Source organism: Camelus bactrianus, chromosome 32 (assembly GCF_048773025.1).
Source record: "Camelus bactrianus isolate YW-2024 breed Bactrian camel chromosome 32, ASM4877302v1, whole genome shotgun sequence".
NCBI lineage: Eukaryota > Metazoa > Chordata > Mammalia > Artiodactyla > Camelidae > Camelus > Camelus bactrianus.
This window is the reverse complement of record NC_133570.1, coordinates 21,729,261-21,753,484: the sequence shown is the minus strand read 5'-3', so window position 1 is coordinate 21,753,484 and position 24,224 is coordinate 21,729,261. Positions and strand designations below refer to the sequence as shown.

General features: G+C 45.0%; 1 protein-coding gene across 15 annotated transcripts in view; it reads right to left on the bottom strand.

Annotated features, from left to right (window-relative positions):
- LOC105069358 (sodium/glucose cotransporter 1) overlaps window positions 1-22,954 on the bottom strand; it is a 60,510-nt gene extending 37,556 nt beyond the window's left edge. For 2 of the 15 annotated variants that reach the window (XR_006725060.2, XM_045516984.2), the window contains exons 1-4: window positions 6,541-8,020; window positions 6,195-6,266; window positions 1,554-1,658; window positions 87-146 (exon numbers count right to left, since the gene is read on the bottom strand). Coding sequence is in view for 12 of the 15 variants with exons in the window: in XM_045516984.2 (XP_045372940.1) it covers window positions 87-146; window positions 1,554-1,658; window positions 6,195-6,266; window positions 6,541-6,816 (513 nt within the window). In the remaining 3 variants the exon portion in view is untranslated. The other 13 variants (XM_074355845.1, XM_045516986.2, XM_074355836.1 and 10 more) reach the window with 12 other exon arrangements.
- Window positions 22,955-24,224: the final 1,270 nt, after the last annotated feature.

The following is a 24,224-nucleotide window of genomic DNA, read 5'->3' as shown; positions in this document are numbered from 1 at the left end:
TTGTCCTCCAGGATGATTGTATGTACATATGCAACATTTGTAAGAAAAAATATTGTAGAGAAGAGTAACTGATAATAGAGACTCACCCCAGTCCTAGTGTAAATAGGAGAAACTATCCAGCCAAGAAGACAGAGCATAAACGGAGCCTGAAACCAAGAGAAGAAGAAGGATTACCTCAGGGTCCCAGCGAGGCCATGCTCCTAAATAAGATGCAGGCTCAGTTACTATCTGTTTGGAGCCTAATAAATCTATCACTACTGGGGACCTTGCAAATAACAGCCCAAACATATCCTTTCCAGTAAAATAAACCCAACTTATAGGCATTTGATAGTTTTAAAAAATCAGAAACCATTAAGAGAAATGGTAGAGAAACTATACCCAAATGTACACAAGTTATTGAAATTAAGTAATACATTGGCTCTGGCTTTCTTTACAAAAAAGGGGTAAGTAAGTTGAATATATGAAGGAGATGCCAGTAAATTCTGAGAGGTATAGGGTGGTAAAGACCAGGGTTTCTTATTAGGTTTGCAACTGACTCTGCTAGAAGTGTTCTTTATTTGTAGTCTACCAGAAGAAAGATGAGACCCAGAAAGTAGGGAGCATTCTGATTTATTTGAAAAAAAAAAAAAAAAAAAAAAGGTCAAGTGATTTATATAGATAGGTTAACAAATCCAAGACTTATAAATTCACTTTTAATTTAGGTGAACAAAGTCTATGCCCGACCACAAATAGACTCCACAGTTCTGATAAATAATGTATTTTATAAGCTTTATAGTTGAAGCCTGGTATTCATAAGAGATCAATTAGGAGCTCTGTAGTAACCTGTAGAATATCTCAAAGAGCTAAGTTGACCCTTGAACAATGTGGGGGTTAGGGACAACGACCCCCACATAGTCAAAATCTGTGTAATGCTATGTCTGTCTCAAAAACAAAGGAATTGATAAATGACACCCAAGGGTAGGAAGCTGAAACAGCCTGGACAGAATCGGACTCTAAATCTAGTTCTTTTGATTCTACATATTGTGATCTCTAATTGAACACAAACTTTCTCTCACACTTCGTCAGCTTAAAAATCTGTGAAATGAAAATATGGGTGCTATATTTATTGAAAAAAAATCTGCATATAAGTGGACCTGAGCTGTTCAAACCCGTGTTGCTCAAGGGTGAACTGTATACTGCAAATGTACACATACAGACATATATACACACACATATACATGTAAGTCTGTATACACATATAAACGTACGTGTATGTACATAAATGTTTATGTACATATATATTTCAGCGTTAATGTGATCTTTTCCTTACCTGGCTAGTCTCCTAACTGTATTCCTATGATCCTTGGAATGTAAACATTCTCTACCTCTTCATAAATTTACAAAGAAGAATGAAAACTGGCACTATTTTTTTGAGAAATCAAAGACTTGGTCTCTTCTTCCATGACTTCTAAAGGAGTCTTTAATATTTACTTAAAGTTGAAAGCAAATTTTTATGAGTTTTATTTGGACAATGATAAAGGTGGAGGTTAGCTACTACAAAAAGTACTACTTACAATCCACTCGAAGGCCCCAATTGCAATCCCTGAAGTCGCTCCTTTTCCAGCCAGGCCCATAACGTGGCCAGCGCCGATATTCGAGGCAAAAAGAAAAGCACCTATCTGAAAATCAAAAGACAAGGACAGATCAGAACTAAGAACTCTCAGTCCAACTCCAAGAACTAATTTTCACAAATGTAAACTCAAACGGAATTTTGAATTTTCTCCAAAGGGATTACACCCTGTGCAGAATCCCACTTGTGTTTCTTCTACACAAAGGCAAGCGAAAAGGGATAAAGTGAACAGCACAACCACCTTCTTCCGCTGCCACCCTCCACATGCCCACGGGCTTCCCTGCAGTTGCAGAAATATTAGCAGGAGTCTAATTTGATTAATGTTTGAAGTAATTCAAAAATACTAACAATCTGATTATGAAAGACTGGTTGAAATACTAAGGAACATGAATGTGATGAAATGCAATGTAGCACACAGAAAGAATAAAGCAGCTCTATGGAGTGATAAAAATAAGGGAAACAATATTTATAATCTCATCAAAAGTTTGTGTATACATTTTACACTCCTGTACATGTATGTTTATGTGTAGATAGGAGTAATTCTGGTAGTATATATATAAAAAATACTTCTGGGGACTGGAATCATAGTTATAGAAAAGGAATGGGGAGAAAACTTCAAGTTTTATGCATGGATTGTAACTTTTTCTTTTTACAACCAACATCTGTTACTTTCAAAATAAAAAATCCCAGAGGCATTATAAATGAACAAAATCCCTCCTAAATCAGCAACAGTTTTTTAATCGAGTAGAAATAGCCACTTCATGCAAAGTCCAAATACTGTGCTGTTGACATAAGATACACTTTAAACAAAATTTTAATTAAGAGAGGCTGAAAATAACAAGGCCTTTTGGGTAAAAACAAACAAAAAACTCAGCATTGACAATATTACCACTAGATAAAGTAGCATTCAAGGCCAAAAACATAATAAGACAGAGGTTTTGTTTTTTTAAACCATGAAACATAAAATGCACTAATTAAGACATACTAGAAATCTGAAAAGATACATGCACCACAATGTTCATAGCAGCATGATTTACAATAGCCAAGACATGGAAACAACCTAAATATCCATTAACAGATGACTGGATAAAGAAGCTGTGGTATATTTATACAATGGAATACTACTCAGCCATAAAAAATAATAAAATAATGCCATTTGCAGCAACATGGACGGACCTGGAGATAATCATTCTAAATGAAGCCAGAAAGAGAAAGAAAAATACCATATGATACCACTTACATGTGTAATCTAAAACAAAGACAAATGAACTTATTTACAAAACAGAAACAGACTCACAAAAAAAGAAAACAAACTTATGGCTACCAGAGGAGAAGGGTGTAGGAATGGATAAATTGGGAGTTTGAGATTTGAAGATACTAACTACTATATATAAAATAGATAAACCACAAGTTTATACTGTATAGCAGAGAGAACTATAGTCAATATTTTGTAGCAACCTATAATGAAAAAGAATATGAAAAGGAATATATATGTATGACTGAACTATTATGCTGTACACCAGAAATTGATACAATATTGTAAACTGACATATTTCAATTTAAAAAAACTAAAAAAACAAAAAGACCTAATTGAGAACATACAGGCACCAAACACCTCAGACACAACAAATATAAGGCAAAAGGAATCTTAGAAGAGGCACATAGTAAGTGCTCAAGTAGTTATTTTTAACTAGGGATGTTAGCTACCTTTATCATAATAATGGAAAATTATATACAGTCTAAATTGCCCAGTAATGTGGTACATAAATGGTGAGTATCCATGTGATGTAATACTATTCAACCACATAAAAATACAACATACCTATATCTACCTATGTTTATACAGCCCTGGGAAGATACATTATTAAATGAGAAGGTAGGTTAAAAAGTCACCATTCGTGAATTCAGTAACTATTAATAAATGTCTGTTGCCAACTATGTGCCAGACAGTGTTGTAGGCACTAGGGATACATTAGAGAGTCAAACAGGCAAATCCCTGCCCTCATGAAGCTAACATTCTTTTAAGAAGAAGAGGGTAAACTAAATGAATTAGGGGATTATTTTACAGCACAGGGAACAGTAGTAAGCACTAAAGTCCTAGAGAGAAGTGCTTGGGAGAATGTCCTCCAGGAGAGCTGAGGGACAGGCTGGGCGTATCTGCAGAGAGCGAGCAGCAGGGGCAAAGGCCCTGAGGCAGGAGCCTAGCTGAACTGTTCCAGGTCACAGAGGGGAGGTAAGGGGTGCAGGTCATCTGTGGCCTAACAGAGGCTGGGCTTTCATTCTGGGTGACATGGGAGCCCCCAGAGGGTTTCAAGCAGTAAGGTGACATGGTCTGACCTGAGTTTAATAGGCTCCCTTTAGCTGCTCTGAGGGTTAGACAGGGGGAAGGAGGGATGCCAGGGGCATGGACCGGGAGGCAGAGCTGACGGGAAGGAGGCAGATTTCAAATCTGCTTTCAAATTGAGTTCACAGGACTTCCTGACAGGCTGGATGTTGAGGTGAGAGAGAATAAAGGATCTAACACGACTCCTCACTTGTCACCTAAGCAACCAGAAGGATGGGGCACTGTTCAGGGACAGGGAAGGTGGCGGGAGGGGCAGATTCACACAGGGAGGCCCACAGTCCCCTCTGGACACAGTCCGTGTGGGAGACCAGACAGATTGCTCAAGGGCAAGTGTCAAATGGGCAGCGGGACACACAAGACTGGATTTCAAGGGACAGAGGCTGGACTTGTTAGCACGCCGTTGGCATTTAGTGCCATGAAACTAGGTGTGCTAGGGGAACTGGAGAGAAGAGGCCAGGATCTGGCCCTGGGGACTCCAGTGTTAACAACTGGGAGATGGGGGAGAACCGGCCGGGGAGACAGCAAACAAGAGGCTGGCAGAGCAGCAGGAAAGCAGAGTGGCGACACAGCGAGGTGGGAGGGAGGCTGAGCCTCAGAGTTTCACCACCGCTAAGCCAGGTATGACGAGGCCTGAGCACTGACCATGGGGACAGGCCACATGGAGGCCGCACAAGAGCAACACAGACCCATCAGGTATCTGCTGACTGAATACAAATATAAAGAAGAAAGATGGAGTGGCAAAATTACTCTTTCATTTCACTTTTCTTTAATAATACAGTTTGTCCATTAAGCAACAATTCTAATTATGAAAAAAGAAGTCACAGTAAAGAAATTAATAAATCATAACACATATAAACATTGGGAGGCCAAAGCACATTAATGTCTTTGGAAAACCATGGCCAGAATCACAGTTAAGAAGGCTAATGTGGTGCAGACTCTGCCATTCCTCTAGGTACAGAAAACATGACTCCAAGGCCTGAGAGTGGCTCCGGCCAAAGACTGGGGGCCTTGGCCCATAAGAGATGGTGTTGCTAGAATCCCCTGCTGAAAAATAAATTAAGGTGGAAGCCCAGGGCAAACATTTCTTTGCCACATTCAATCTCTTTCTAAACCAGGTTTACAAAAAAAGAAGATTCAAGCATAAGTCAGAGAGTTAACATCAGGAAAATACTCCTCCCCAAACCTCCCAGAGACACGAGGCAAAGCCATCAGGTGAGGGCAGCTGATCCCCCAGGTCAACGATTGCGCCTCCCTCCTCCCTTTGAACAAAGGTGCCTTCTCCTCCCCAAACAAGGCTTCGCTCCGTGAAGCGGGACCCAGTGTGAAAGTCAGACTCCTCCCTGTCAAGCTGCTTATCACTGGAGGACAAAGAGTGTGAGCGAGTGAGGGCCGGCTCCCTGCACAAGTCTCCCAGTGTAGCTGACGTCCCTGTGCAGGGGACCTGTGCCTAATCCTAAGTAACAAGTCACAAAGCAGCCCTGGCTCAGACTTGGCTTGGTCCTCAGACCCTGGGCTCTGCTGGGTCCCCACAGCCTCCTCCTCCATGGGGCACTGCCCTCCTCCCATCACGAGTGCAGGCCACAAAAAGGCAGCTGACTCTGCCATGTGAGGGTCTGAGGCCTCCTCTCAGGTGACTCACTTTGTAAAATGAGTAAGATCTTTAAGCACGTACACAACGAGAAATGTCTCCAGCCCTCCATCCGCTTCTCTCCCTCCGTCCGGCTGGCATCATGCTGTTCCCCCCACCTCTACACTTCTGCACCTGCTGCTCCCTCTGCCCTCACACTCCATCACCATCCCTGCAGCCCCACCTCTGGAAGACCCTTCCATCTTGCACTACCCACGACTCCACCCAGTGAGCCTGAGCTCACCTCTCATCCATACCTGGCCGTGTGCCTCCTGTGGGACTGGCTGTCCTGTACCGTAATGCATGGATACACATCCAACCCCATTTTACACTGTGTGCTTCTGAGGGGCAGGACTCACTGCCTCCTATGTGGGTCCCGGAACCTAGGACAAAGCCTTGTACATACCCAGCACTTCATAAATGATTACTGAACTAAACTGAGTTGAATGGAAACATACAGGTAAGAAACTACTTAAGACTTAAGGGGACTAATAATGAAATGATTTTCCTGATTTAGCAACTTCCAATTATTTGGGGTATAAGACATCCAAATTAAAGTGATAAACAAATCCACACACAGCCCCTAAAGGACCACACATGCGAGGCAAACTCACCTGCCACCACGGTAGATTTCGGCCAGCCAGGAAGAAGTCTTCGACTGTCCCACGACTGCTTGACAGTATAGCCTTAAAAAAAAAAGGAGGGAATCCAAGAAATCAAACTGCTTCAAAGACACAGATCTGACAGACAGACAACATTCACTTATGGGGAAATGTCCTTCACGGAGGCCCCCCCCAAACACCTTCTCCCCTTCATTCTTTTTAGGAACAGAAGCCCCTGCCCGCTGAGTTCGAGGAGGGCCAAAGTCTGTCCCAGCTGTGAGACTCATGGGCATGTCCATGTCTTTACACTCTTGTGAAAGTAATATGGCTTTATTCTTTCCCCAAATAGTTAGTTTACCAGTGCCATGGTCTGCAGCAGAGTCTGGGAGATGAGTGGTTTGGTGAGTGCATCGATCATTCGGGAAACAGCAAAGCTGAACACAAGCCTAGCTTTCTTGAGGAGAGCAGCCACCCTGTCGTTACTATGGTGTCCCCACAACGTGTCCAGGGCTCTCAGCTCAGGTCCCCAGCTCTGACCCTTAGATCTTGAGATTGTCAAAAGATAGTCCTGGGGGTTTCCTGGGTTGCCTAGGACTAGTGCAACCCAAGAATGGCCGCTGGTCGACACAAACATGTTTCTGTGGGAGGAACAGACTTAAGACTGCCCTCTGGGGGGATACCTGTGTTGTAACCGAGTCCTCTCACATCATAAAGCCTTAAACCAAAGAACAAGTCTCTAAATCAGAGACATTAAGTTAGTCTCATTTCATCCATTCACTAAATGTCTATCAAGACTCTATGATGCCCAGAGCCGACTTTTCCTAAGGACGGCATCAGTGGTAAGCAGGTAGAGGTGCGTTAAAACTTTTAAAAGGAATTTACACAACATTCTAAGATGAATAAAATGACTCTCTCTTTCCATTAAAGAAAGAACCAGACAGGAAGAGAGGAGGTCAACAGAAGAAGGCGGTCATAAACATGTCCCTGTCTTTTCTTTCCTCTTTCTGGAATAACATGCCAACCACGGCAGCCAGGCTGCCAGGTGGAAGACGCATCCACCGCTTGCTCAAAGATCTCTGGGCTGAGACCAATAACAGGTGAAACAAACAAACCCAAGTGTAAGTTTTTTCCCCTTTAACATCCTGTGGGAGACAAGCACCAGCAACACCACCAAGATCTCCCTGCGGGGGCTCAGCAGACAGAGGGTGATGAATGCTTTCAGAAAGAAATCCTCAATTCAGGTTCAAAGGGAACACTTACAGCCCTAAATTACATATGACCTCTGAGGTCTTGCAAACAAGGCCATGTGGTGAAGGTCTTGAGTCATATAGGACAGCCTAGGTTCAAACCTGCACTCCTTCATTCCCTGGCAGTTACTTGATCTCTCTGAACCTCAGTGTCCTCCTCTGTGATACACAGCTTGGCTAGAGAACGTGATGCACTTAAGGTACTCAAGACAGACCAGACACTTTAGCGTCCAATGATGGGTAGCTGTCACCACTGCCACCACCATCACGATGATCAGAACAACGACTGCGCATCACACACGGCCTGGGTTCCAGGCCGCAGGCGCCTGGCTGCCTGACCTGTTTATTTTACGGGGTGGGGAGGGAAGGTGGGCCTGGACGTGCCCTTAGTCTCGGTGGGGAGTAGCAGGCCGGGAGGGGTGGGTGGAGAGGCCTCGGCTGAGGGCTGCGCACCGGCACGGGCGGGGATAAGAGGGATGAGAGATGCGAGGTGGGGACCAGGCGACAGGCGGGGGTGGGGTGGGTCGAACCCGCCTGGTGTCCTGGGCCCACCCACCCTCACCCCGCGCTGGGTACCCCGCGCTGGGCCGCACGTACCCACAGCCCGACGACCAGGACCAACATGAAGTACAAAACGATCACCAGGACGTCCAGGGAACTACTGACGTTGGAGACGTGAGGACTATAGTTGATGCTGTACCAGGGAAAGCCCATGGCGGCGTGTCTGGGCGGGCGGGCAGCGCTGAGGCCCGGGGGGTCGGCAACGGCTACTGTGGCGGCTCTGGGGACGCGGCCGCAGGGCTTGGCGGGAAGGGCCGCGGGGCCTGGCGGGAAGGGCCGCGGGGCAGCCTGGGAGCTCCCGGCAGGCGCCGCGCGGCCCAGTTCCCGCCATCCGGGGCGGGGGCCGCTCCGCCGCGGCGAGAAGACGAGGCCCCGCTGTCCCTGCAGCGGCGCGGCCAGAATCGCTTCGTCCTGTACTGAGAGATGGGGGTCGCCGGTAGGGCTGGCTCGAGGCAGGTCTGAGCCACCCGGCGGAGCCTGGGACAGGAAAAATCATCAGTACCGCTCCTGTCTTAACCGTTAAGGGAGTTTGCTCATCGTGGGTTCGGGGACGTTGATTTGCATTTAATACAATATTACACCCGGATGTAAGGTGTCCTGAATCCTCGGGTTTTTGGTGCTCCCACTTAAATTTTGCACCCAGAGGAGCGCCTCCCTCGCCTCCCTCTAGTCACAGCCGCATTAGACATCCCGTCACAGTTTGATCTCTTACGGGTGTTGTGAGAATTTCAATCTAGGCGGAGCAGTTCCTCTCCTTGGTGCGCTGCTCTGCTGAGCTATATTTTTAGAAATCTTGGCCAGTAATCTAATCACAGGGATCATAGCTAACGCTTAGATAGCGCTTGCTGAGTGCCGAGCCTCCTTTACGCTTTTTGCATACATCAACCCATTTGATTCTCCCAGTAACCCGGTCAGTCTGGGGCCACAGGGCGGGAGGCTTGCAGCTGGTCGGGAGTCCAGGGTCTTGACCTCCTGGGCAGAATTCTGTGGTCCCAAGTTCAGTTCAGTGCTGTCCAGAAGAAGTATAATGTGAATCACAGATGTTATGTTTTTCCCCCCTCAGCTTGATTGAGGTATGAGTGAGAAATAAAAGTTGTGTGTTTAAGGTGTACAGCGTAAATGTTTGATACAGGTGTACATTGTGAAATAATGACTATAATCAAGCTAATTAACCTGTCAGTCACCTCAGTTGCCATTTTGTGTGTGTAGTGAGAACACTTGAGACCCCTCATAGCACACTTCAAGTGTACAATACATTACTAACTATAGTCAGAGTGCTGTACCTTAGGTCTTGAGAACTTATTCCTCTTATAACTGGAAGTTTGTGTCCTTTGATCAATATCTCCCCTTTTCCTCCCCTCCTTTCTGCTCTGTTATTGTGAGTTTTGCTTTGTTTGTTTGTTAAGAGTTCACAAGTAAGTGAGCTCACGCAATGTTTGTCTTTCTGTGCCTGGTTTATTTCATTCAGCATAATATTCTCCACGTTCATCCATGTTATTACAAATGGCAGGATTTCACATTTCTTCATTCATCTGTCCAAGGACACTTAGACTAGTAACCATCTCCTGGTTACCGTAAATAATGCTGCAGTGCACATGGGAGGACAGATATCACTTTGAGATAGTGATTTCATTTCATTTGGCTCTATACCAAGAAGTGGGATTGTGGGATCATATGATAATTCCATTTTTCCTGTTTTGAGGACCCTCCATGCTGTTTTCCGTAATGGCTGCACCAATTTACATTCCCACCGACAGTGGACTGGTATCCCCCTTTCTCCATATACTTGCCAGCACTTATTATCTTTTGACTTTCTGGTAATAGCCATCCTCACAGGTGCGAGGTGATATCTCATTGTGATTTTGATTTACATTTTCTCGATGATTAGTGATGTTGAGCATCTTTTCATAGACCTGTTGGCTATTTGTATGTCTTCTTTGGAAAAATGTCTATCTTGGGTGTTTGCCCAATTTTTAATTGAGTTGTTTTTTTTTGCTATTGAGTTGTATGAGTTCCTTACATATTTTGGATATTAATCCCTTATCAGATACATCATTTGCAAATATTTTCTTTCATTCTGTAGGTTACTTTTTCATTTTATTGTTCCCTTTGTCAGAAAAATTAAAAATTTCCAGTAGCCACATTAAAAAAAGTAATGTGAAATTAATTTAAATGATAAATTTATTTTAAGCCAATATGTTCAAAATAGTAACATTTCAATATGTATTCAATGTAAAGGTTGTTGAGATACTGTAAGAGAAAAGGACAAATCTGACTCCATACTAGATCTGTTCCTTTAGCTTTAACCCAGTGCTCTGTTTACTAGGCTGGTTCTGCACCTTTTGTAAAAGAATGTTGCCTGAAGCCTGAAGTATACAGGACAGCCTATTGTCAAGGCTCTGACCTTTAGGGTATTAACACTTTTGCATTCATAGAAAGATGAAAAATTGCAGAATAGAAAGTCACATTTGTTTTGTTGGAGGTTTACAGGGACACCATGGCCTGACCCACATGGACAGCTGCAAGAACAAAGGATTCCAACACCGAGAAGTTTGCAACAAAGTCACCCCCTCCTGTTTTTCGTAGTACATTAGTTGGCCTTCTTCTCTGTCTGCCCACTTTCTGAATAAAGTTGCTATTCCTTGCCCCAACACCTCATTTCCTGATTTATTGGCCTGTCCTTGGGTGAGCAGAACGAATTTGTACTTGGTAACAATATTTTACATTCTTTTTTCCACATTAGGTCTTTGAAATGTGTCTATTTTACACTTATAGCACATCTCAATTTACATGCTAACTTTTTTTTTTTAAACGGAGGTACTGGGGATTGAACCCAGGATCTCATGCACGCTAAGCACACGCTCTACCACTAAGCTATACCCTACTGACTACATGCTAACTTTTCATCAGAGATACTTGATCTGTCTTTAAGAGGTATTTTTTTTTTTCAGGGAGAGGTAATTAGGTTTACATATTTATTTATTTTTTTTTCATGGAGATACTGGGGATTGAACCCAGGACCTCATGCATGCTAGGCATGTGCATGCACTCTACCACTTGAGCTATACCCTCCCCTGATCTGTCTTTAGATTTAATAACATTTACAGTTTAAAAAAATAGATTTACATATCAAGTTATTCTAAACATACTTAAAAGTTTTCCAGTAACTGAATGCAGTACCAAAATTTCATTTTCCTTTAAGTTAAGGACAAAACCAGTTCATCTTTTTAGAAGAAATGATTCGACCTTGAAGCAAAAGCGTATCAGTTTCAAAATTATGTCTTTCCAAGTTAAGTAATGCACTAACTCTTGTTTTCAACTCAGTGTTATTAACATCGAATTCAAAGAGGTATGACATAATTTGAAAAGCATTTCTAAACTGACCGATATCACAAAGCATTCTTCAAATTTTTCTTCAAAGCATTCTTCAAGTTTTTGCCACCAATTACATAACAGCCAGTGACAATGAAAATCTCTGACATATTGACTCATGTTAGAAGAATGCATAAAATCATTATTATTGATTTGTATTATGAAGTTCTGATTTTAACATAAATTCTTATACTTGGCCAGTTGGGTTACAAATAGCTTTTCCTTCCTTCTGACTATTCAAATTTAGCTCAGACACAGTACGTATTAGTGAGAAATATAAGTACAGATTGCCCTTGTTGGCTCTTTGATTATTGAATATTCAACAAATATTCCTTGTGTTTCAGGGAAATCTTGAATTGCAATTGACACTACAGTAATTCTTTGTAAAATTTCCAAGACTCAGCCAACGAACGTTGGCAAAGGCATATGATCGTTAAATGCATTGCCTTCTATTTCCTTCAACGGTTCCATGAAGTAGTGATGACTTCTATCCTTTGCACATACATCCTGAGTGATTTTAACAACTGTATCTATTCATGATGCTTTTCATAAAGTCTGCTATAAAAACTAAACACAAATTTTTAAAAGCTGTACCAGAGAGTGGAATAAAGCAATAAAGGAAATATCCATCTCTGGTTTTATAATCAAATTAAATCTGGAGTCCTGACCTAACGTAGGTAGAACAGTGTTGTTGGTTGGGACAAAAACGATTTTTTTTTACATTTAGCTGAAATTCTTCTTTGATAAACGTGAAAAGTTTAAAGGATCTATGCCACAAGTTTGATATTTTAACTCATGAATTGGCAAAATTTCTTCATAGGTCTGGATGTCCTTTGAGACAAAAGGTATTCAAAATATTAACTGGGCAGGGTCTCATATTACATGACTCAAAGCTGAAGAGAGGTACTTGCAGACTTTCAAGTTTTGAATCCATCCATTTTCTCTTTTGTTGGAAAGGCCTTGTATTCTGTGGGCAATTGTTTTGAGGCTCAATTGAAAAATCTTTCACTTTTTGTATCTTTTTTTACAGCATTTTCCTCATAATTTTCTAACAAATTTCCATAACTGAAATAATTTTTTGTCATCTTTCCATCCAAATTGTTTTGCTTTTTAGTGTGAGAATCCAGCTGTTTTAAAGCTGGCCAAAGTTACAAACTCAAATTCTGTTAAAAATCATTACTGTTTGTTTTGGATATTTATTTCTGATTTGGGGCAATGAATTTTATAATTTTTTTCCACTGAGAGCAAACATTTTTAAAATCAAATTCACTCTGTAGTGAAATTTGAAAATTTCTCTTAATATTGTTCACTTTATTAAATTTTTTTCACATACCCAACGAATAGCTCTACCTAAACATTATATCCTTTAGATGAATTGGTTCCTTTGTTGTTACAAAATGACCACTTCTGTACCTGGCGATATTCTTTGCTCTGAAATAGATTTTTATGTTATTTGATTAACGTTAGCATGGTGTATCTTTTTCTATCACTTTATTTTTAACCTACTTGTATCTTTTTATTTAAAGTAGAATGCATATAGCCAGGATGTAGTTGAGTCTTGATTTTTATTTAATCAGATAATCTCTACTTTAAATTAGCGTGTTTAGACCACCGGCATTTAATGTGAGTACTGATGTGGTCACATGTAAATATACTGTCCAACTGTTGTTTTCTGTGTGTCCCTGGGTTGCTTCACAGACTGATCCAGTGAGGCTCACTGGCAAGGACAGCTTTCGAGGCCGGTGTCTGAGGTGTGCTCTGCTCCCTTTTGAGCTGTGTCTTGCCCTGGTGCTCTCTGGTAAACCGACAAGCCTGTAGCTCAGCTTAGTCCTAGGAAGCTACCAGTTTCTTCTTCATTGCTCTTTACCACAGGCCCTCTTGTTTTGAACTTCCTCACATTCTGTTGCAAATAAAATCAGCTCATTTGGGAAGGGCTCAGCGCTCTTCATTTTGCCCTGCCTCTCTCCCTGGGCAAACCCTGAGCCCCGGCTCTGGGCTGGGCAGGGACAGTGGTGTCCTCTCTCTGAATAACAACCGTGTTTGGGGAGGGGGCGGTGATCAGGGGGCCTTTGATCTCGGCTTGCTTCTCCCAGCATGGAATCTCCACTTTACAAATGAGCCCGGCCAAGGGTGTGCCCGGCCAAGGCAGAGTCTGTGTGTCACAAGTGAAGCCTCAGCAGGAGAGAGCCCCCGCCTCTTGTCCGACTTACCTGGAGCTTAGCCTTGGCACCAGGCAGCTGCGGGGTGGGGGTGGGATGAGAAATGCTGATGGGCTGGCCCTCTCAGGAAGATGCTGCCTGGACTTGGAGCTGGGTGGAGAGGGTGCCCTGTGTTCTTGGCAGCACCTACTTGGAGTGAAGTTGCCATCATGTTGGGCTGGAGCGGGGAGGAAGGAAAAGGACATTGTTCAAATGCTGCAGACTCACTGATCTTGCTACATTTTAGAATATTTTCTTGAATAATATTTTTAGTATGCCCTTAAGTCGGTTGCCAGAGACTTTAAATACACATATATGCACTGTAAATATATATAAAGACTATCAATATGTATATATAAAGACTATATTTTATAAAATTTACACATATAAATTTAAAAATTAACATACAAATAATAAACACAAATATATTTCATATAATAATTATAAACATTAATATATTCATATATTAATATTAACATAAATATATTACTGTAAGTATATAACTATAAACAAATATATATTCTATAAATATATAATTGTAAACGTAAATACATATATGTAAACATTATTATAAATACATATAAAACAATTTTCGCCATCTCGGCTGGGGAGCGGGTCTGTGGAGCCCTTGGGGTCGCTGCTCCAGAAGTAGACACCCCGCCTCCCCAAGTGGTTTTTGAAAATCTAGCAGCGGGCGCCAGCTGGATTCTTACAGGACTCCCAGGGCAGGAAGACTTGGGGACAGACGCCCCTAATCTACCTCCTTTTTTAATTAAAAATAATTTTTTTTGCTGGTCCCACATTAGCTCATGGAATAAAGCTCCTGTTACCCTGAACTTTCACTTTCTGAGCCCTTGGGGTAAAGACCGCTTGTAAGCTGGTAAGACAGTCCCCCTGGGATTGGACTCCTCTCCACCCCATCGCAGCACAGGGAGGACCCCGAGCCCCTTCCAGCGCTCAGCTCTCACGCCCCTTGGCGGACACGGCTTGTGCGGCAACCCTTGCGCCTGGATGGCATTTAGCGGTCTGTGGAGCCCTCCAGCGACGAAATGTCAAAACAACCGTTTTGCGGTAGTTGGGCCACATTTCATTTGGGATGAAGTGATGTGCGACCAGTTGGGTATGACCATCCTTTACAAGGGAGCAGATTGGGAGCTTGTTATTGAGGGACTAGACTCATCAGCCTGCATCCGTGCCCACAGGCATCCAATTTCTGGGTCCCAGCTACTGGGTCCCTTGGAAATTCTTGATTTCTTTTCCACACCAGGGACAGAATTCTGTAGTCTTGGGGTTAATCTCACTCATCCTGGTGGACCCCACCCTCCACGTGGCTGGTTGGAAGGAGGAACTTCTGTACCCATCCTTAGTCCCCTCCCCGCAGTGGCCAGCCCAGAGGGAGCTGCCTGTGTTCTCACTTGTGATCTGTCCCCTCCACTTTAAGCCCAGTCGGATGAGGCTTATCAGCAGCTGGGGGTCTGGTCACCGCACTGGCCTCGTGCTGGTCCTGGTGGCAGCTGGCTGTTTGCATCTGCAGGTCCCAGTCCCTGGAGCCCTCACCCAGTAGAGTCCAGAGGATGGCAGTAGAGAGGACAGGGTGAGCCTGGAAGTTTGGGAGAGCCTGATGCAAATACTGGACTGTCCCCTGGAAAGACCATTTCTCAAGAAATCTTCAATAAAGACCCCCCCCCCCACTGTCACCTTTTCTGTCATGGAGAAGTGGACTCTTCCCTTTAGCTAATGGTAATTGATTTCCATCCAGACCAGGGAATTTATGTTAGAATTATAATCTGAGACCCTTCAGGTTTTGTCTGAGGACCCGGGGCCGCAGGTGGGCGAGGTCTAGCTAAGCACCCTGAACGCACTGGCAGGCCACCAAGTGAGGAGAGCAGAGGGTAGTCTTCACTTCTCCTTCCCTGGAGGCCCGGGGCTGGGGTGTTTAAGGGGTGAAGACTAAAGCAGCAGGGTGGTCCGAGGCCCGGGGAGCCCAGGGAAAGGTGATGGGGAAACGGTGACGTGACCGCGCGGCTCTGTGCAGGCGTGACTAAGCCATGGGCTCTGCCCCTTCAAGCTGAATACCCTCAGCACCACCCGAGGGTGGAGTTTTCACACTCGTGCAGGCCCAGAGCAGGGCTGGGTGGGCCTGTCCAGTCTGAAGCAGCTCAGCTGGAACTGGACGGCTAACCCCAAGTTTCTAGGAAACACCTCAGGCAAACACCCCGCTTAGAGGACACACCCATCTCACAGGGACCTGATTAGTGAAGACAGGTGGGATGGATCTGAGCAATCATTAGCCACAGGTGCGCTCTCACAGGGGCGCCCTCATTCCCTCATCACTCTCACCCTAGGTGGGAATCTCGGGTGCTGAGATGGAGGGGAGGGGATGCTTAAAACCAGAGAGAGTCTTAGACCAACCAGCAGCCGTGGGGTCCAGGGCCAGATCCCAGTTCCAGGAAAGACTCACCTGCAGCACGTGCTGGGTCAGCTGGGTGACAAGTCCTAGGTGCTGTGGGGACTGCTTGGTGTTGCTGTGGTCTTCTGCTAATTCTCCATCATGGGGACGGCTGGCATCTGCAGTGGAGACCTGTTGGTGGGATATGGGACTAACTGCCCTATGGCATCACTTCTCACTCCAGGGCCTCAACATGGAGGGAGACTTGTGGGGCCCCCAGTGGGAGCACCCCAGGTGTCGAGTCTTTGTCTTTCCTGGAGATGGTGGGACGGACAAGAGAAGGAGCGAGACCCCCGGGGGTAGGGTGTGTGCGGTGGGGTTTCCTACTCCTTTCCCCAGATTCTAGGTCCTTCCCTCCCTGGTCTGGGATGTGCTTGGCTTTGGCACCAGGAGTGACTATCTCCTTGGACAGAAGCACAGGGAGGCGTTACTGCTGCCCAGTGTGCAGGACTAGGGACAGGGCGGCCACCAAGAGTGAGCTCGCGGTGTGTGGGGCTGCCACCTAGCTCCCAGCACCGCTGATTGGACACATCTCTTTCTGGCTCTGTGTTCAGTGATGCCCATCAGTAGCTCGCCATCAGCCACATGGAAGTATTTACACTGTGAAAACTGGCAAATGCTACAAATTCAGTCTCCCTCCCAACACACACACACGCACACGCACACGCACACGCACACACGCTGTGTTGGTTGTGCAACATTTGGGGCCACCGACTGGGAGACTGAGGCTGGAAAGTTTACTGAATTAGGGGTAGAGCTGGACAAGAACCTTCCTGTGTGAGATGCACTGGGCTGGGGACGGAGAGAGCAAGTGAACGCGCCCCTCTCCCCTGCCCAGGCTGAGGAGGGAGACCCAACCCTTCCTCGGAGTTGTCGGCTCACCTGGCACTGGGCATACACCTGGGGTTTTGCTGGCAGTGTATAAGAGCTGTAAGGAGGGCTTAGCAGTAGTAAGAGTGTCAGGGACAAAAGCGGAAAAGCCTGAGGGTGTCAAGGATTGTAAAGATATAGGGAAACGGGACCTGGTGTAATTCAGCGCATCAGCCACAAGAGGGAGCAGCAACACTGAAAATGTGGGGTCCTTCCGCCGCAGTGGTCCCATCTCTGGGTATCACGTGGAATAGCGTTGTTACTGCTGCATCTGTTGTTACAAAAAGTCACAGTTGGAAACAACCTACGTGCCCAGTACATACTATATATACACATATATAATAGCTATATGGAGATGTACTATATATACTATATACACACATATTTCTATGCTGAATATTCAGCAACTAGGATGAATGAAATACATTATTATGGCTAGATCTGAAAAACATAATCTTGAGTGAAACAGCGTAGCCCATTATGTGATGACAAGTACTGCATAAATCTATTTACGTAAATTGAAAAACTCGGAAACAAATTTAGATTTCTTACCAGAGCTCAGCGTGACCTGCTGCCTTTTCTGTGTAGGAGTTTGTTCGCTTGTGGTCTCTCCCCGTCTCCTACATGTCCGACAATGACTTTGTTGGGTTTATTTCTGGCCCACTTCTGTTTCCACCCTGTTCTTGGAAAAGTAGATTGGTACCTCCACTTTGGAAAATAGTTTTGCTTAAAATGGAGACAATCAAACACACCTACCACACGACCCAGCCACTGCATGCCGGGGCACAGACACGAGAGGAACGGTAACATGTCTCCCCGGCACACAAGACAGTAGGACTCTGCCTGGTACACGGTGTGTGAGCAATAAACACTTGAATGAATGAATGAATGAATGGATGGTTCAGAAAGGAGAAGATGCAGCCAGTGTAGCCAGCTGGACGAATCTGAATCTGGCCAGCTGGTCATCTGGTCTCGAGTCACAGTGTGTGGCCATGGCCGGTGGGCCGATGTGGCCCGTCCTGGCCAGAAGGTGTAGGAGGCCACTGCTAGTCTTTTGCTCTGGAGTGAGGCCGGATCTACTGCAGAAGGGCCGCCTGGTGCAGAGTGGGGCTGAGTGCTCTGCTGAACTGGCCCCTCAGGGCTGCTGAGGGGATGCTGGCCCATCGCCAGCTCCTGTGCCGGATTAAAAGGTAGGAAAGCGGGAAAACAGGGAGGCGCTGTCTCGCTGCAGCGATGCTCCAGCACCTTCTGCTGGCCAAGCCCGGCACTGCACCAGCTGGCCAAACTGCGGTTTCTGTCTCAGGTGCCCCATCCTGTACCCAAAGATCTCACCCCCTCCCGCAAATGCATAGACACCTGTTGCCAAGAGTCACTGTATCCACAGGGAACTATATTAATTTCTCCTCATATGCACAGTTCTTCTGCATATTCTGCTAACCTCCAACAGCTTGTACATAAAGTAATACTGAGCAGAAGAAAAGAGACATGGCTGATAAATACAAATAGATACACACACAATAACGAGCAAGGGAAAAAGACGCTACATCACCACGGCTCCTTTCTTTCCACCGATTGTGAATCGGGTTGCCAGATACAAGACAAGATGCTCCACCAATGAATAAGTGTTTAGTATAATTGTGTCCCAAATATTCCACGGGACATACACTAAAAACATTATCCATTGTTTATCTGAAATGTAAATTTAACTGGGCATCTGTATTTTCATTTGCTAAACCTGGTGACTCTAGTCACGAGGCTATGTTGACATCTATGGTTTCTCTCTCTCTCCCCATTAAATATTTCTCGGTTGTCCTTGGCTAGAACCCCAGCTGGTCATGGGTCTTTACCTGGTGGTGGTGGTGCAGGATCTAAACTTTCTTTCCTAAGAGTCTAAGTACTAAGAAAGACCAGGATGCTTAGTGCTCTGGGCTCTAGACAGAGTCCTCCCTGCCTCCGTTGCGTGGCCGCCACCCGATTTCTCTTTAGTCATCAGGGCTGACTGGTCCAACCAGCAAGGGACCCCTTTTTTCTGCTTGTGGGTTTCAACTCAGTGGAACCATGTAGTGTCTCCTGGGGGAAGCATGGTCTTCTTGGGAACAAAGATCACCAATGCAGCAGAGCTCGGAGCTCCAGGACAGGGAGCAAACATCCTTTGGGTGAATTGTTGGGATTAATCATGGAAAAAGCCTCTCTGATTTCTACCCCTTGATTGCCAGCCTCATGTATTCTGGATCTGGGGCGACCCCACCAAATAATGGTCTTTGATTCAAAAGATAAACTGCATCCTAGAAGGCAGAAGCCCATATTTCAGGGTGTTAGCTCTCACTTTGTGCCTTCAGTAAGCTATTCCATTTTAAAAAGAAGCCAGCTACTTCCGGGCAACAGGTACATAGTAAAACCAGCCCACTCTGCGCTGCATGTCTTTTGTCATGGAATAAGTTGAGACACAAGGCTGTGGGGACTGCCATGACGTTGGCTAAAGCATGCCAAGAGCGCAAATTATATCCAGAATTTGTAGCCCTCCCAGGATGGAAGAGATGCAGTGGAATCATCCTGCCACCAGGTGGCTGGTCGGTCCCCCAGGGAATTGTGCCATCCTGGGGGTTCTCTCTTGGCAGATCTGCCACTAGGTGACAGCAGTAGCCAGGTCCTCCTTGATGGGGTGGGGACTGTGTAGGTGAGCTCCTGCCCAACCTCCAAACCTGCCATCTCCCAGGAAGCCAGCCAATGAGGGGATGAGGGCAGAGCAGCGAGAATCCCAGAGAAACAGGGCCAGGGCCTCTGGGTTTAGGTAGCCCTGTATTCCCAGTGTCTGGATTCCAAGTTAGGCGAACCAATAATTCCTTCCTTAGCTGAGGCTATTTGAGTTGGGTTTCCTGGGACCTGCAGGATCACCGACTTCTTCCAGAGCAGAGGTCTGCACACATGCTCCAGGAACACGGAGAGGTGTCCGAAAATTCTGGACCAGCCTCAAATATTGAAAAGGCCAAGAAATTCCACCATACAAAGGCAGGTGAGCTGTTGGAAATGTAAGAAACACAGACATAACCCCTGTATAATGCCAGTGCTTGGTACACATTTCAGAAACGAATGCTGCCTGAAGAAAGTGATTTGGAGAAGAGTTCCCAAGGCCAGGCACAGTGGACTCAGTTAACCAGCTGGGTTAAAAGTAAATGGATGGATGACAGATGACTGGATAAAGAAGATGTGGTATATATTCACAATGGAATATTACTCAGCCATGAAAAAGAATGAAATAATGCCATGTGCAGCAACATGGATGGACCTGGAGATTATCATACTAAGTGAAGTAAGTCAGACAGAGAACGACAAATATCATATGATCTCTCTTATACGTGGAATCTAAAAAAAAATAACACAAATGAACTTATTTACAAACCAGAGATAGACTCACAGACATAGAAAACAAACTATGGCTACCAAAGGGCAAAAAGGGTGGGGGGAGGGAAAATTGGGGGGTTTGAGATTAACACACTGTATGTATGTAACTATATAATAAATATATATATATATGTAGTTACATAAGTAACAAATATAGTTACGTATATAGTTTATATACATATAAAACAGATAAACAACAAAGATCTACTGTATAGCACAGCAAACTATATTAAATAACTTGTAATAACCTATAATGGAATAGAATTTGAAAAAGAATATATATATTTATATGTATAGTTGAATCACTTTGGCATACACTCAACTAACACAACATTGTAAACCAACTATAGTTCAATTAAAAAAAGAAAGTTAAAATTCACACAAAAAAGTAAATGAATGGAAAAAGATACCATGAAGTTCCTACCCCAAAGAAAGCTGGCATAGTTATATTGATATCCGTTTGGAAAGTTTTATGGCTAAGAAGCATTACCTAGAATAACTTAAAGAAGATAAAGGCAGATTCGAAGACTTCACTGGCTTGACCTGATGGACTTAGATACAGAGCACATGTCCAGAGTTATAGTATGTATAGTCCCTTCAAGCAGAAAAGGAACATTGACAAAAGTTGACCACATACTGGGCCATTAAGCAAGATTAAACAAATTTCAAATGACCGAAATCATTCCGCATGTGTCCTATAAGCCAAACACCACAAGCCAGTGGCAAACTAGGAATCAGTAGCCAAGAGACCCTGGGCATCCTCAGATGTTTCGCAGTAAAGAAATAGGCTCCCAGTAGTTGAGAGAAGGTCTCCAACTGGAAATCAGATGACAGATTGAACTTGAACTGTAGTGAAATCCCTCCATAAACACTGTGTGGGATACAGCTAGTGGATTACACAGAGGAAAACTGATAGCCTTAAATTGCACACAGAAATTTTATAGAAAGTGGATGAGCTAAGCACATGTCTCAGAAAGCCAGAAAACAGCAAAAGAGTCTCAAAGTAAAATAGAATGAAGGAAATAAGAAAGGGAGAGACAAATACTAAAGAAATAGAAAATAAATATCCAGTGGGGATGATAAAACAGGAAAGCAGAGAGTTGTCTGTTTCATGATATTACTGAAATTGAAAGCAATTTGGTGAATTTATTAAGAACAAATGAAAGAAGGCAAACATTACCCATATCAGGAATGAAACGGGGGCTATTTTTGCAGAATGGCATATCTAAAATGGATAATGAGAGCCTATGATAATAGCATTATGCCAATCATTTGAGATGAAATGAGAACATTCCTAGAAAAATCTAATCAAACACATATATTTGAGTCAAGAAGAAACAGAAAATCTCAGTCCTTAAAAGGGCACTGGGTCAGTGCTCAAAAGTCTTCCCTCAAAGAAAGCTGACTAGGAGAGCTTCTCTGATAAGCAATTCCAACGTTACATAAATTCCTCTAGAGGATAAAATAATTCATTTCATGAAGTTAACATAGCCTCGATGGTGAAACCTGACAAGGGCAGTGAATGAGGAGCCACATCTCTGTCTCACTCAGGAATATAGATGCAAACATTCTGAACAAAATATTAACACCTTGAATCCAGCCACTGTACAGGACAATACATGTGGACAAGCCTGGTTCATGTATTCCAAGAAGGCAAGACTGGTTCAACGTTAGAACAATCTACACAATTCGTGACATTAAAAGAGAAAAATCATATCAAGAGATGCAGAAAAGGCATTGGATCAAATGCAACAGATGATTTTGGAAAACCCACTTATCATACATGGACTGTAAGAGAACTTCCTTAATCTGGTGAGATAGTCTTTAAAGAAAACTAGCAGGCATCATGTTTCATAATGAAATGTTTTAAAGTATCCCTTGTGACAAGGCAAGGATGCCCATTACCCTCCCTGCTGTTGTACCGGGCACTAGAGCTCCAGCAGAGGGAGCAAGGCACGGGAAGGCAAGGAAATGTGTAAGAACTGGGAAGACAGCAACAACATTGTCATTCTTCACAGATCATATGTTTGTATAGCAAGTCCCACAGAATGTAGATAAATTAGTAGAACCTATAAAAAAGCATATCGAATTTACCAGATCCAATTCCAAATAGAGAAACTTCCTATTTAACAGCAAATGAATAGAAAATATCACTTAAGAAGGATACAGTTTACAATTGCATTAAAAATATCAGTTTCCTAAGGATGAATCTAAAGAGACGTCCAAGTCATTTGTTTCTGAGAAAACTCTAGATACAACTTCATTGAGAATTATTACAGCCTGTTAATGGAGGAGAGAGACAAAGAGAGAGAAAGGATATTCATGGACTGAAAGATTCAATATGGTAAAGATGTCAGTTTCCCCCCAAACTGATTGGTAAATCCCCTGGAGAACTGGTTCAAGGTGCAAAATTCCTGTACCTTTTTTTTTAACAGGCAGAAGCGAAGGAGCTGATTGTAATTAACGGAGGCTCAGGTCTTCTTGACGAAGATGAGCTCTCTCCTTCTTCCTGGTCATCTGGGCATCTTCAAGGTTATGACCAGAACACCTGGTTCCCTTCTCTCTGCCTTTGAGGACTCAGGCCCTGCCCCAAGCTGAGTAGGCGACCTGGAGAGGTCTCCCTGTGGGCACACCTGGCCCAGCTTCTGTCCAGACAGCGGGTCCGGGAGGGACTCCCGGGCTCTTTGAGGGGGGGGGGGTCACCCCGCCCCGTCCCTCTCCAGTCTTGGCCCGCCCGCCCGGCACCAGGACTTGCTGCCCTCTTTCGGCCGCCAGGGGTCGCTGTCTTAACGGTGGAAGCGCAGGGGGGAACGCAGCGTCCAGGCCCGGAGGAGGAGGGGACCCCGAACAGCGGATTCAGGGACCTCAGAGTGATGCCCCGGGAAACTGAGGTCCGGAGCCCAGGGTCATCCCAGGCGACGGCAGAGTGGGAACCAGGACGTGGGGGCAGGCTTAGTGACCACCCAGTGATGCCCGCGGGCCTCGCCTGATTCTCACTTAACGCCGCCAGGCATGCACACCGCTGGGGACAAGGTCCAGGGTCCACAATCGGAGGAGGAGTGCGGGTGCGGGACCAGTCTCGGCTTGTACCCAGGTCTGTAAGTGAGACCGGCTGCTCTGCAGAGCCGGCTGAAGGTCGCAGTGACCTCCCGTGTCCCCAGGGCTCCAGAGGGGCGTCCGCCCTCCCGGAAGTGCTGACCCAAGCACCAGGGATGCCCAGGGCTTCCCAGTGCCATGTTTGTGAAGGAAGGACAGGAATTGTCCAACGTCTGTCCGCGCAGACGCGCCGGCACCTGCTATGTGTTGCCCTACTTGACTGGTTGGCTCCCAATCCTAGACACGTACGTGCAGGAACTTAGAAGGCGCAGGTATCTTGGCATGATGCTGTCTAGGTACATTTGAAAACTTGGACAAATCACAAGGCGCTCAGCCTGCTCTGCAAGGCCCTGAGGGCCCTGCCCCCTTCCTTGGATCCAGCCCCGCTGGCCTCCTTGCTGTTTCTGCAACTTGTCAGGCACGTCTGACCCCAGGGCCTTTGCACTAGCTGTCTCTTCTGTCAGGCGTGCTCCGCCCCAGGCACCTCCCGGGGGTCCCCTCTTTCATTCAGGGGTGGCCTCTCCTAACCATTCATCGAAACCAACATTTGTCACCCCTAACCCCTTCCTTTCCTAAAGAACTTCATACTTTACATGTTGCTTGTCCAGCCTGCCTCACCCACTGGAACTTTGCTTCAGGACTTGGTCTCTGAGGCCCCCGTCACATCCCAGGGCCCAAGACAGTGCTGGGCTTTGGAGCTGATCAGGGGCTATGTATGGAATGGGTGACGCTTGTTTCTTTGGGAAGCAGGAACCATGGGCCTGGGGGACAAGGGGATCTAATGTGACAGTTTTTTTTCTCTTGGGTGAAGATTTGAACTTGTGGACCACGGGTTAGCGTTTCTTGC